This window comes from Lagopus leucura, unplaced genomic scaffold (genome assembly GCF_019238085.1).
Source record: "Lagopus leucura isolate 7727_CA_CO unplaced genomic scaffold, USGS_WTPT01 Super-Scaffold_100064, whole genome shotgun sequence".
In the NCBI taxonomy this organism is placed as follows: domain Eukaryota; kingdom Metazoa; phylum Chordata; class Aves; order Galliformes; family Phasianidae; genus Lagopus; species Lagopus leucura.
This window is the reverse complement of record NW_024962308.1, coordinates 43775-57455: the sequence shown is the minus strand read 5'-3', so window position 1 is coordinate 57455 and position 13681 is coordinate 43775. Positions and strand designations below refer to the sequence as shown.

Below are 13681 nucleotides of genomic sequence, written 5' to 3'. Positions count from 1 at the left end.
CTGCTGGACACCTTCCTCAGGCCTTCCGGGCTGCAGGCACGCGCTGCTGGCTCATCTCCGGCTTTTTGGCCATTACGACCCCCAGGTCCTTCTCCACAGGGCTTTCACAGGGCTCCGCTGTCTTCTCCTCCCAGTCTCCACCCGTATCTGCGACTGCCTCAACCCAATCGCAACACCTTGCACTGGGCCTTGTTAAACCTCACGAGATGCTCACGTGCCCTGTATTCCAGCCTGGGTCCAGGTCCCTCTGGATAGCGTCTCTGCCTTCTGCTGTGCCAAGCGCACCGTCAGCTCGGTGCCGTCAGCTGGGGGTGCACTCAATCCCACCGTCTGTGTCCTTGATAAAAATGCTCACGAGCATCAGTCCCCAGACGGACCCCTGGGTGCCCGGCCTCCACCTGGACACAGAGCCGCTGGCAGCAATCCTCGGGCACAACATCCAAACAACCTGCATCCACCTGTCTGTCCAACACTCAAATGCACATCTCTCCACTTCAGACATTAGGAGGTGCTGTGGGACCACGTCAGAGGCCTTGCACGAGTCCAGGCAGAAGACATCAGTCGCCCTTCCTTTGTCCATCACATGTCCATCACTTTGGCCATCACTCCATCACCAAAGGCCTCCAGATGGCTCAGGCACAGCCGCCCTTGCTGAAGCCGTGCTGGCTGTCTTAGGTCGCCTCCCCATCTCGTGTGTGCCTTCACATCTCCTCCAGGAGGATCCACCCCGCCATGTTCCCAGGCCCACAGATGAGGCACAGCGGCCTTCAGGCCCAGCTGGCTTCTGGCCCAGCCGCACTGAGGCACGAGGTCTCAAGTCAGGATGGATCAAGGCTCTGCTGGCAGGGCAGCCCAATTCTGGGGGTGTTTCATGGCTTGGGGTTGCCACTGTTCTGTATCGTTCATTCATTAGCAGCAAACCATTTCCATTTGTAGTATCTTTTAAAGCGTTGGGGGGAAAAAAAAAGGAGAGAAACAAAGCGTAAAACTGGTGGGATATCTGACTTCTTTTTTCGTGAAGGTAGTGCGTCAATGCCTCGTCTGATGTCAATGGTTGCAATTTTTCGTGAGGTCTTAATGCGTTTGTCAGATTTCTGATGAAACTTTACTCTTGCCATGCAATTGTTTACAAGCGTGCTGACTGCCAAAACGCGACGACGTGAATAAGGCTTGACTGCAAAGCGAGGGATATTTCTGTCTGTTAAAAGAGGTCTGACAGAAGTCCAGTCAGGAGACATGGTTAGATTTTGGAGTCGAATATCTGGTTGGAACTCCAGGCATTCCATTTGAAAACTGGCAGGTAATGCATTTGTATCAACTTAAAATGGGATCACCCACATAAAGGGATGATTTTTTGGCAAAATTGAAACCGGTTTCCAAATTCCTTTATCAAAAGAGAAAGCATGGCTGCACATTCTTTGCTGTTCAGAGCACTGCGTGGGGCCGGGGCTGGGCTGCACTGCTGGCTGTGCGGAGCTGCGCATTGGGTACACCTGCTCTGGGTCCCAGAGAGAGCTCCAACACACAAAGTAAAGCAATACGGTGCCCAACTCTCTTGCAAAATACTACTTTAGGATTCAGCATTCACCAAGAAAGAGCAAACCTAGCTTTTACAACAGCTCACACAAATTACCCAGACACCCTGTGAGACAGAAAGCATGAAGATTCATGGAGGCAATCAGCTTTTTCTGGGTGGAGTTTCAAGCACGCAGCCCAGCCTGGAGCACAGCCCCAGGTGCCCCTTTTCCGTTTGTAATCCTGCAGGAGTAGATCACCTGCTGGGGCACAGAGCATCATCTGGACAGTTTCCACTGACAGAAGTAGAGCATCATACTGGGGCAGAAAAAGAAAAAAAAAAAGAAAAGAGCATAGCTATATTAAAATACTTTGAACTGAACTTTTCACCCTGCAGGATGAGCTCACTTCAGGACTCACATCGTGAGAGGTTTGGAAAAAAATATTCAAACATCCTGATTTGTGTTTCCAGTGCTACGGATTAAAAGCTGCAGAAATGCCTTCTCCTCCACCATCCATCAACTCTGATCCTGGGACAGAGACCCACAAACTCCTCAGGGTTGGAAGGGTCCTCTGAGGGCCATCCGGACCAACCCCCTTGCAGCGCACAGGGACACCGCAACTGGGTCAGGTCTCCAGGGACAGAGCACCCAGCGCACCTCTGTGCGACCTGTGCCAGTGCCTCACCACCTCTCTGCAGAAGATTTCGTCCCTATAGCCAACCTAAACCTCCCCTCTTGGAGCTTGCAGCCATTTCCCTCTCGGAGCTGGAAACCACACTGACACTTTGGTCAGTTTTGGAGCAGAAAATGAGATGAGATGTAGATAGACAGATAACTCGTTGTTTTTCTTCCTTGATTTACTATTATGACCTCGCTGACCGACTGCACGCCGCACGCCCAGCACTGCCGCCAGCTCCAAGCACCACCAGCCCGCCGGGCCGCCAGCGCAGCGCCCTTACACCAACGAGCCGCCGCTTCCGCTCTTCTCGGCACATGCGCAGCACCAGCAGGAGGACCCGCTACCATCGAGTTGGAGGGCTGGAGGCACAGAGCAGTCAGAGCAAAGAGGCACCACTTCCGGGTTTCCGGAAGCGTCAGTGTCTGGAGGATCGCTTCGTATTACCGCAGGGACGGGCGGTACGGAGCGGAGAGAGCAGAGCGACGCGTCGTGCCGCTCCGGGACGGCTCTGTGGTGCTCTGCGGGACCGTGCGGGCCCCGGGGGGCCCAGAGTGCTCCCAGAGCTCGTCTGACCCCCCGCTGCCCCTAAAACCGCCGCGGCGGCGGTCCCGACTGCAATTCTGCGCTCCGGTCAAGCGGTGGCAGCAGAGACCGAGAAAAGAGCGGCGCGGGGCGTGGGTACCGGCGATGGGAGCGGAGAGAGCCTGGGGCTTGGCTCTGCTCGGGTAAATGCGTCCATTCCAACTGCATTCAGGCTCGGCTAGCTCTGAGTTCTGCCAAAGTGGTTGGCATTTGTCATTGCTGAGCGCACAAGAGGTTCGACCAAAGGTGACGATGCCCGAAAGGCAGAAGGATGGAGAAAAGCGTGGCCACATCCCTGGCACGGAGCCGAGCCCGTAGCTGGAGAAGGGGGTTGTTCTGCCGGATGTGGACTGGGAGCGGTTCTGTGCCACGGCCCGAATCTGCCCTTCTTTGGCTCCGGTCGGGCCAGGAGCTGCTGCGCGGTGCCGCACACCGTGCGTGTGCCGTAACCCCACGCTGCTCCGTGTGCACGGTGGTTGTGGAGGGCCGTGGTTGTGGGGGGGACCCGAGACCGCCTTCAGCCGGGCGACTGACTCCTGGCTTCTCCGCTGTACTTGGTACAACCTGTGTTTGTTGTGCACCTTTCACAAGCGTGTGACAGTACAGTGTTTGCTCTGATGCCTTCACAAGGCTGTCACAACCGTGACTCCTGTCTCCAGTTAGCCTGCCCACAGGTCCACCTGTGAACCAGACAGAAAGAGGGCGAGAATTCACAGTGTTACAGTTCTGTATGGCGTTGTCACAGTCTGAGCCACAAAGAAACACGTCGCTTCCTTCACACGCCTACAGAGTATTGAGAGTGAGACATAAATATGTGCGTATACATGCATACAGAGCGTCTGATCCTTCACCAATCATAATGGAACTTCTTTTCACCAGCTGCGTATTCACATAGGTTTCACCTTTATAAATGTCCACAGTCCATAAATGCCTCATGAAGCTCATGCAGACTGAGACGTGCTTGATCGTTTTTCCAAATCATTTCACTGATGGGCTCCGCCACAAGCTCACCTGAAGCGCAACGGTGCCCAAGCCCAGTGAAAAGTGTTGAAAAGCAGCAAGGGGCTGGAGATGGAGAAGGGTGAAAGAAGAGCTCGGGTGATGTTTGCACAAAGAACAGAACGTGGAGAGGAACAGCATCCCCAGGTCTTCAAACTGACAGAAGTGTTGAGATTGTTTCACTCCCTTCTTCAAGAGTGGATGTGCAGTCGGGTTCATGCCAGCTGACCAGAAAGACACCAAACCTCTATTCATCAGGGGAAGAGAAGGGTTAGGATGAGCCTGGAAATTATCAACTACTTGGTGTACCATCCAGTCCCGGGACAATTCTAGAAGCTATCACCCAAAAAGTCTTTCTCAAAAGGTGAAATTTCCTAATGATTTTTGAAGTAGAAGTCACTCTAAGAGGAAATCAGATACAGTTGCACATACAGCACACAGTCCAAATGCGCAGAAATTTCTGTGCAAACTGTGCAAAACAAAATGGTAACAAACTCGTGAATGCCTCAGAACAAAAACTGTGCTGCCATGCTCCTGCGAAAGGTGCAGAACAAACATGTTGTGCGTGAGTACAATGGAGAAGTCCGGAGTTTGTTGTCTTGCTTAAGGCGGTCTCGGTTCGATCCCCAGCCCCCCACACAACCACCACGCAATGGGAGAAGCATGACTGGTATGGCATGCACACGGTACATGGCACCAGGCACACTCCACGCCATCTGGAAACTGCTCCTGAGCCAATTGGAAGGGCCCATCCTATGGCATAAAATGCATTGCCGACTCCACAGTAGGACCGTCATCCCGGACTTTGGGAGAGCAGGATCTCCTCAGTGGGCCTGCTTGGAGGTATCCCATGGACGGGAGCTTTGGCAAGTAGGCCCGAGAGAGCGGCTTGACACTTAAACACCACTTCCTCCAAGCTCAAGATGGATGCACCCCTGAGAGCAAGAAAGCAGGGAAAAGTGGCAGGAGAACTGCTGGATAAGCAAGGGGCTCATGGATGGACTCAAAGGGAAGAGGAGCGTACACAGCACGTGGAAGAAGGGCATTTCTACTTGGAAAGAATGTATGAGCGTTGTCAGGGCCTGCAAGGATGCAATGAGGAAGGCTAAGGCACCCTTGGGATTAAATCCAGGAAAGGCGGTCGAGGAGAACAACAAGGGCTTTTGTGAGAATGTTGGTAGTAAAACTAAGACTGGAACACATGCGGGTCTGCCACTGAATGCCTTGGTAACAGGAGACAAAGAGAAGGCAGAGGTACTGAATGCCTTCTTTGCTTCCATCTTTACTACTAAGATTGCCCCTCTGAAATCTCTGAAATATTTTTTCCAATTATCTCATGGTGGGAGTTCTTAAGTGAGCTCGTACTACCTGTAGAAAAGATCAGTTACTTTATTTTAATGTATTAAAAGTATTTTATGTTTATGTAACTTAACATGAAATTTATAATATTCCACCATTTTTACGCTTCGTTTCTCTCCTTTTTTTTCCCCCCAACGCTTTAAAAAATACTACAAATGGAAATGGTTTGCTGCTAATGAATGAACGATACAGAACAGTGGCAACCCCAAGCCATGAAACACCCCCAGAATTGGGCTGCCCTGCCAGCAGAGCCTTGATCCATCCTGACTTGAGACCTCGTGCCTCAGTGCGGCTGGGCCAGAAGCCAGCTGGGCCTGAAGGCCGCTGTGCCTCATCTGTGGGCCTGGGAACATGGCGGGGTGGATCCTCCTGGAGGAGATGTGAAGGCACACACGAGATGGGGAGGCGACCTAAGACAGCCAGCACGGCTTCAGCAAGGGCGGCTGTGCCTGAGCCATCTGGAGGCCTTTGGTGATGGAGTGATGGCCAAAGTGATGGACATGTGATGGACAAAGGAAGGGCGACTGATGTCTTCTGCCTGGACTCGTGCAAGGCCTCTGACGTGGTCCCACAGCACCTCCTAATGTCTGAAGTGGAGAGATGTGCATTTGAGTGTTGGACAGACAGGTGGATGCAGGTTGTTTGGATGTTGTGCCCGAGGATTGCTGCCAGCGGCTCTGTGTCCAGGTGGAGGCCGGGCACCCAGGGGTCCGTCTGGGGACTGATGCTCGTGAGCATTTTTATCAAGGACACAGACGGTGGGATTGAGTGCACCCCCAGCTGACGGCACCGAGCTGACGGTGCGCTTGGCACAGCAGAAGGCAGAGACGCTATCCAGAGGGACCTGGACCCAGGCTGGAATACAGGGCACGTGAGCATCTCGTGAGGTTTAACAAGGCCCAGTGCAAGGTGTTGCGATTGGGTTGAGGCAGTCGCAGATACGGGTGGAGACTGGGAGGAGAAGACAGCGGAGCCCTGTGAAAGCCCTGTGGAGAAGGACCTGGGGGTCGTAATGGCCAAAAAGCCGGAGATGAGCCAGCAGCGCGTGCCTGCAGCCCGGAAGGCCTGAGGAAGGTGTCCAGCAGGGCAGGGCAGTGATTGTCCGTCTCTGCTGTGCCCTTGCGAGGGCATCCATCTGGAGTACTGCGCCCAAGCCTGGGGTGCCAAGCACAGGAGGGGTGTGGAGCGGTGGGAGGGGGGGGCCGGAGGAGGGCCGCAAAGAGGAGACAAGGCCTGGAGCACCGCACCTCAGAAGGCAGGGTGTGGGAGTGGGGTTCACTTTGCTTTCAGAACAGAAGGCTCTGAGGAGACCTCGTTGCAGCCTTCTCGTACTTTTAAGGGTCCTGCCAAGCTGGAGGAGGACTGACTTTTTCATGCGTTCTGATAGTGACAGGACAAGGGGGAATGGCATGAAACTAAAAGAGGATAGAGAGAGATGAGGTGTTAGAAAGAAACTGTTTCCTCAGGGAGTGGCGAGGCACTGGAACAGTGAGTTCCGCCCTGAGGGGTTCAGGACACCCCGTCGCTGGAGTCCTTTGAGGCCAGGGTGGATGGGATCCTGGGCATCCTGATCTGGTGGTGCATGAACCTGCTCACGGCAAGGGGGTTAGAGCCGGATGATATTTAAGGGCCCCTCCAACCTGAGCCATTCTGCTGGGGAGAAGGCAACCCTGTGGTCGAGGTCTGAACTCTGCCCACCCCAGGAAAAGACGAGAAGAATGAAGCTGATGGGGGTGGGGGTGGGATTTATTGTCTTGGCTGATGTTGACCAAGTTGAGCAAGCTGATGTAAATGAGCGTGGATTTGTCGTCCTGGCTGATGTTGACCAAGTTGAGCAAGCTGATGTAAATGAGTGTGGGATTTGTCGTCTTGGCTGATGTTGACCAAGTTGAGCAGGTGTCATTGGCACCCGGCTGCTCCTGTGCAGACTGAGGTCTGGCTGTGGGGATGTGGTTCTGCAGATGGACCTGGGAGCAGCTTTGTGCCTAGGCTGGCCGCTGCTGTTGGGTTTGGCTGCTGCGGCGTGCTGGGGTCTGTGTGGGAAGTCGCAGCCTGACATCCCGCTGCGGAAGGGCTTCATGTGTGGGCCCTCCCTAGCTGCCTGGAGGGTCTTCTGTGTCCAGGCAGCGGGGAACCCCCCGAGGGCCTCGATGTCACTGGGGCGGCTGAGCAGAGGGTGCTGCTCTGTGCAGCTCGGCGTGGCGTTTGTCTGCTGCCACGGCTTCTTCTGGGCCGGCTCTGGGAACGTGAGGCCCGATCTTGAAGCGGGGAGCGGCTTCGTGCCCGGCCCATCCCCTGCTGCCTGGGGCTCCTTCTGGGTGCAGCCACCGGGGAGTCGCTGGAGGGCCGCGGTGCCCTCCATGGGGTGGACCTGCGGGAGCTGCTGCTGGTGCGCGGGGCTGTTGCACGGCCGCTCCCGCGGCGTCCTCGGCGCCGCAGAGATGCCTCCTGATCCTCAGGGAGGCGTGGGCCGATTGCCCTCTGCCGTGTCCCAGGCTCACTGGGCAGGCGGCTGTTCTCAGGCAGCTGGGACCGGTGTGAGGGGCCCGATGCTGCCTGGCTGCTGGAGCCGGAGCTGATGTTCTCCGGTCCCTGGGAGCCACGGGGAGGCTCCGGAGCCCCTTGGCTGGAAGTGCTGGGGCCAGCGCGCTCCGTGTTGGTGCTGGGTCCGGCGCGCTCCGTGTTGCTGCTGGAGGCTGTAAAGGAAAGCAGGAAGGTGATCTTTGGGATGAAGCTGCAGCCTTGAGTCGCAACGGGCTGCCCTCCTTCCTGGGGCAGAGAGAGCCTGGCAGGGCCGCCCTGAGCAGCACCCACTGCCAGGCGTTGCCCGGCCCCTGCCTAGGGAGCCACAGCTGTTTGCATCTTACCGGTGCCTATGCCAGCACAGCTGTCACACTCCCAGCTGCTAACTCTGTTGCTCAGGTAGGAGCATCGTCGGTGGGTCCCTTCTGCAGCACAGGAGCTGCAGAGCAGCAGCTGCCAGGGCCTGGGGAAGCAAACGGGTTGTGGCTGTGAGGACAAAGTGAGCCAAGCCAGGCAGCGGCCGGCACATCTGCGGTGCTCAGCCCTGGTTCCCCATCCGGTGTTGAGGGGGAGATCCCCTGCAGAAGCCCAGGGGGCTGCTGAGGTAACTCACCCATTCACCTCTGCCTGCTCCCTGCCTCCTGGGTAAAGGCACTTGCTGACATCGCAGCGCCTGTGCCTCCGCAGAAGTGATGGGTAGGTGTTGTCATCCCACCAAGACGGTCTCCTACAAGAGAAGGGAGGGAATGCGATGAGTCCCCGGTTCCCTGCCATGTGTGATCCGGAGTATCCCCGTTCATCCAAGGCAACCCCATTTCCAGCTTCTCCGTGAAGCTGAGGCCTGTGCTGGTGAGACAGCAAAGGGCCAGGCCTGCCGGGACAGTCCCTGGGCAGGCCCAGCGCTTGCGCCTTCCCATCTGCAGCGCTGGGGAGAAGGACACCAACCTGACTGGGACTTGGATCCCCAGAGTGGACATTTCTGCACGGAATTGCTCCGTGTCTTGACAAATGGGGCACTGGAAGCTCATGGTGCCGGCATTCGTGGCCTGCCCCTGCCGGAGAAGCAGAAGCAGCGTGAGTGTGAGCGGGGCCCGGTGCTGCTGAGCGCGGGCCGTGGCCGCAGGGTGAGGGGAGGGCTTCTACCTGGACACAGCGGCGGTGGAACCAGGTGTGCTTGCACGCTGGGCACCACAGGGTCTGGTAGGACGTGCTGTCCTCCAGGGGCTCCAGGCAGATGACGCAGTCAGTGCCTTGGGGTGGAGCTGCCTCCGCTGCCTGTCGCGGGCGGTGCTCGCAGCAGAAGGACCTGGGGGATGATGCAAGTGATGGGTACGGTGAGAAGCACTGCCAGGAGGGCAGAGCAGCAGGCAGGAGCCCCAGGCCCCGTCTCTGGCAGGCTGCTGGGAGCTGTCGCTGTGGGTTCCTCCCTGGCTTGGCTGCTGCTGACAGCCCTTACCTGTGCTGCCCAAAGAACTGGGTGACGCATTCACCGTCCGCGGCGCAGGGCAGGTGGAAGCTGCGTGCACAGCCTCTCTCTGCGCAGCTGATGGCGGCTCCTCTCTCGCCACAAACAAAGCATTGCTGAAAGGAACAAGGCAGCCCCAATCAGCAGCAGGCTCAGGGCCTCCACGGCCGGCCCCACACCTCTGGGCAGGGCACAGGCTGCGGAAGCTGCTGGGCTCCACTCTGCAGAGCCGCCTGGCAGAGAAGGCTCGTCTGCTATGGCAGGACTTTGCCCTGGAGCCCGCTGGAAGGGCTGCCATTGCTTTCTCTGGGTGCAGACTAAGCTGGCGTGAGCCTCTCCTGGCACAAAGCTCACCTTCTGGTCCGCCTGCTTGATTCTGCATCTGATGGTCCCAACGGGGAGGCGCAGCGTTTCCTCCCAGGGGTCGCTTTCTTCAAAGAATGTGTTCTTCTTCAAAGAAAAAAGCTGTGGGAAAGAGCAGAGCAGGATCTCGTTAGGACAGACAGGAAGGGAGCATCCCTGGCAGGAAGCTGGCAGGAGCCCTTGAGGGTTGGAACTCACCAAGCAGAACTCATGCACGCAAAGGTCGCTCTCAGCAAAGGTGCGCCCGCAGATGTTCGGGTCGACATCCGCCCGGCGACACAGCATGCACACTGGAGAGGAGAGAGCAAAGGCGGGCAGCAGTGAGCACCTTGCGGGGCCAGGTGTCCCTGAGGGCAGTCCCCAGGGCCGTGCTCCTTGCTCCTGCCCCTTCCTTCCCTCTCTGCCGCTGGCAGACCCCCAGCACCCCTCTGCCCGGCGGCGGGGAGCTGCGTGCAGGGATGCTTTGCTCTCACCTTGCTCCCCGGAGTCGGGGGCCTTCCGCTTCCTACTGGACATGTTGCGCGTCAACGGTGAGCACTTGAAGAGTCCCTGCTCTCTGCACCTCACCAGGCCGCACTGACCACGCTCTGAGCCCGGCAGCCTTTGCTCTGCTCCCAGCCCCGCGGGTCACAATGGCCGCTCCCTGCCACCACTGTGACATCACGGTTACCCCCTCGGGGCGGAATGCGTCCCAGGCTCCCAAGCAAGATGGCGGCAGCCCTGGGCAACTGTTCCAGTGCGTCCCCACCCTCAGAATCAGCAATTGCCGGCCAACAGCCAGTCTGTATCTCCCCTCTTTTTTCAGCATTACGCATCACCTCCAGAAGAGCTGGTGCCCTCAGGCACACCTTTCCCCACGGTGGACCGCTTGCCTGGGTAACATACCAGATCTTCTTTGAAGGGACTCCTTTCCCTCTCGGCCCTTACGGAGAGTCACCTCCACGAGGGGAAGGCTCGTGCCTCATTTCCAAGGGCTTTGCCAATGCCCCCTGCCCGTGAAAGGGATCCCAGATGCCTGCCTTTGCTGCCCGCCTAGTCCAGGCTTGCGGCCCCGTTCTCCCAGTGTCAGAGTGCTCCCCTGCATGACAGCTGAAGTCTTTTCACATATCTGTCAGCTCACTCGTGCTCAGGAGTCAAATGGTTCTCGTCTCCTTTATGAGTTCGGCCTCTTCCTCCTGCCGTTCTTGTCATGGCCTGGCTTCATTCTCATCCTCTTCTTCTACCCCCCTCTTAGAACGTATTTCCTTTCATACTAAAGGAGCTGATTTTCACGGCCTCATTTTGCTCTTTTTAATAAGGGCTATGGATACTGGCACAGTTGGGTTCTCTGGTTGAACCACATGGGCTGTCACGAAGTCGGGTGCTGGCGCAGGGCCTGTCTCATGGCTTGGAGCAGACGCAGGGCCCTTCGTAGTGGGCCAAACTGTTATGAGATCCCCAGCTCATGCGTTTCTTCTCCAGACTGAAGAGTCCTAGGTCTCTCAGCCTTTTCTCGTGAGGAAGATGCTCCAGGCCCCTCCATCATCTCTTCGTCATCAGCCAGTTCCCAGTCCATCTCACTGCTCACTCATCGGTGCGATGACTGGTGCGAAGCTGGCTGTCCTCCAGCATCCAGGCAGCTCTCCTGTTCTCCAAGGCCTCTCCAAGATCATAGAGAGCAGTTCAGCAATTACCTCCACCAGCTCTCTCAGCACACGTGGGTGCATCCCCACAGGGCCCATGAATTTGCGAGCACTGATTTTGCCTGCACGCTTCCTGTTCAGATCCTCCTCAAGCAGGAGGAAGTCTTTAATTCCCCAGACTCTCTCTCTTACCGCCAGGGCCTGGGATTTAGGAGGGGCAATCTTAGTAGTAAAGATGGAAGCAAAGAAGGCATTCAGTACCTCTGCCTTCTCTTTGTCCCCTGTTACCAAGGCATTCAGTGGCAGACCGCATGTGTTCCAGTCTTAGTTTTACTACCAACATTCTCACAAAAGCCCTTGTTGTTCTCCTCGACCGCCTTTCCTGGATTTAATCCCAAGGGTGCCTTAGCCTTCCTCATTGCATCCTTGCAGGCCCTGACAGAACAGTGGCAACCCCAAGCCATGAAACACCCCCAGAATTGGGCTGCCCTGCCAGCAGAGCCTTTATCCATCCTGATTTGAGACCTCGTGCCTCAGTGGGGCTGGGCCAGAAGCCAGCTGGGCCTGAAGGCCGCTGTGCCTCATCTGTGGGGCATGGGCTTCTGCAGCACATCGTCCTGTTACATCCATCCCATGCCCCTCCGTGTATCTGCTGACACCTGCCTGCTGTGGGGCTGCCCATGGTGGCTGTACAGCAGGCCGGCCAGTGCAGCTGCTGACAGCTCCACCGTGCTCTGCAGCTCACAGTGCTCGTACCCCTCCTTGGGCTGGATCTTCCTGAGGTCCCTCGTGGATTTTGAGAAGATACACATCCCCAGATGCCTGAGGGCGCGCCATGGGAGATTGGACACCATGTAGTCCATACTGCCTCCTGATGCCGTAGTTCACCGAAACACTGCTGCAGGTGGTGCTTGCAGCTGTGAGACGTTCAGAATGTAATTCTTAACAGCAAGAGTTTTTCAGGACTCCCCTCACCTGACTCCATGGGGCCGAGAATCTTCTCATGGTTCCTTCAGAATGTGGGCTGACTACAGTGTTATACTAGAGCTTTATTATTACATATAGTCTTAGGAATAGAGTCAAGAATATGCAGCAGTAGTTGTTTAATCATCAACATGGAATCAATTACTTCCCTCTTTCATTCCTCTTGGTTATCCTAGATGTTTCTGTCACAGCCACTCACATACAGCTGTGCACACCCTCAAGGACTTACAGGGCTTTTGGATTGATATCTGCCACTGCTCATCCCACTTGACGATGTTTGGCAGGACGAAGACAGACCCCAGCATTCTGGTTACAAGTTTAAGAATTACATAAACATTTTAGCAAGTAGAATTGCTTATCATTGCCTACTTTTCTAGCACTTAGCGTCACTAACTGCTCCACAGAACATCTAGCAATTAGTGTAGCTTTCTTATTATCTAGAATCCTTACTTCACCCCATTTTTCAGTCACTGGGACCCTTGGCAGATCCACTGTTAATCAGTATGAAATGCAGGAATTGTAACGTAGAGTCAGACTCTACCTACAAGATCACAAGTTGGAGGATGCAGTGGAAGAAGGAGTTGCTGGCCACCAAGAAACCATGGGCTTTGCATCAGCTCCGATCTGATCCCCACTTAGGGCATGCCTAAGATGTTACCTGGATGTTGCAGCCAATACTTCAGTTTTGATTTCACTTTCAAATTGCACACTGAAAGATTGCATACCTCTGGTAAGCCAACACCTGAATGGTGATAATGCTGATGGGAAGAATCCCGCTGGCCACAGAAAAGTGGCTGAAATGGATGTCCTCAAATCTGGGTGAGGTAATGGAGGAGAAGTGGGGTTACATGTGAGTGGCTGCTTCCATGTAAAGCTACATGCTCTGGCATGGAATCAGAGAATGAGAGAACCACCAGGGCATCATCAAACCATCAAAACGCAGAAGCATAGAGTCAAAGAATCAGAGAATCCAGAATCATGCAATCAGCTAATTATATGCTCTAGAATCATAATAATTGAATAAAAGAAGCTCAGAAACAGAGAATTCTCAGAATCAGAGAATTTAGAATCAGAATTATCATAGAATCATTGAATAGCAGAAGCATAGAATCAGTGAATCAGAGAATCATTGTAGAATCATCAAGTCATGGAATCATAGAACAGCTGAGGTTGGAAGAGGCCTGACCATCCAGTCATCCAGTCCCAGTTTTCTGCCCTGGACAGGGGCACCTCCCATCAGATCAGGCCATCCAGGGCCTCATCCAGCCTGGCCCTGAACGCTTCCACAGATGGGGAGACCTGCGCTGAGGTTCACACATGCAACTCTATGAGGTCAGGCTCCCTGGGATTCCTTTTTGCTTGTGTATTTTATATGAACACTTTTTTTTCCTGAGTCATGGAAAAGGAGGTTTTGTGAAGGGCACAGCAGTGTTGGATTTCTTTTGGAAAGGTCTTAAAAATATTAAAAAAGTATTAAAAATATTAAAATCCATCTTCTGAAGAAAACCTCTCAGCACTTGTACCTGGCAGCAGTGCTTTGGTTTTCTACATAACCCATTCCATAAGGAGCGCTGGGTGATGCTGTTCA

The 13681-nt window shown here is 55.2% G+C and overlaps 1 protein-coding gene across 1 annotated transcript; it reads right to left on the bottom strand.

Moving 5' to 3' along the window:
- Positions 1-7198: 7198 nt before the first annotated feature.
- LOC122188506 (PHD finger protein 7-like) lies at positions 7199-10038 on the bottom strand. The gene is made up of 9 exons (XM_042886864.1): positions 9961-10038; positions 9686-9777; positions 9479-9589; positions 9116-9240; positions 8803-8965; positions 8605-8711; positions 8273-8386; positions 8004-8122; positions 7199-7832 (listed from the first exon to the last, which is right to left on the bottom strand). Exons 1-9 carry the CDS (start codon positions 10001-10003, stop codon positions 7213-7215), a joined length of 1494 nt encoding a protein of 497 aa, XP_042742798.1. The 5' UTR covers positions 10004-10038; the 3' UTR covers positions 7199-7212.
- Positions 10039-13681: the final 3643 nt, after the last annotated feature.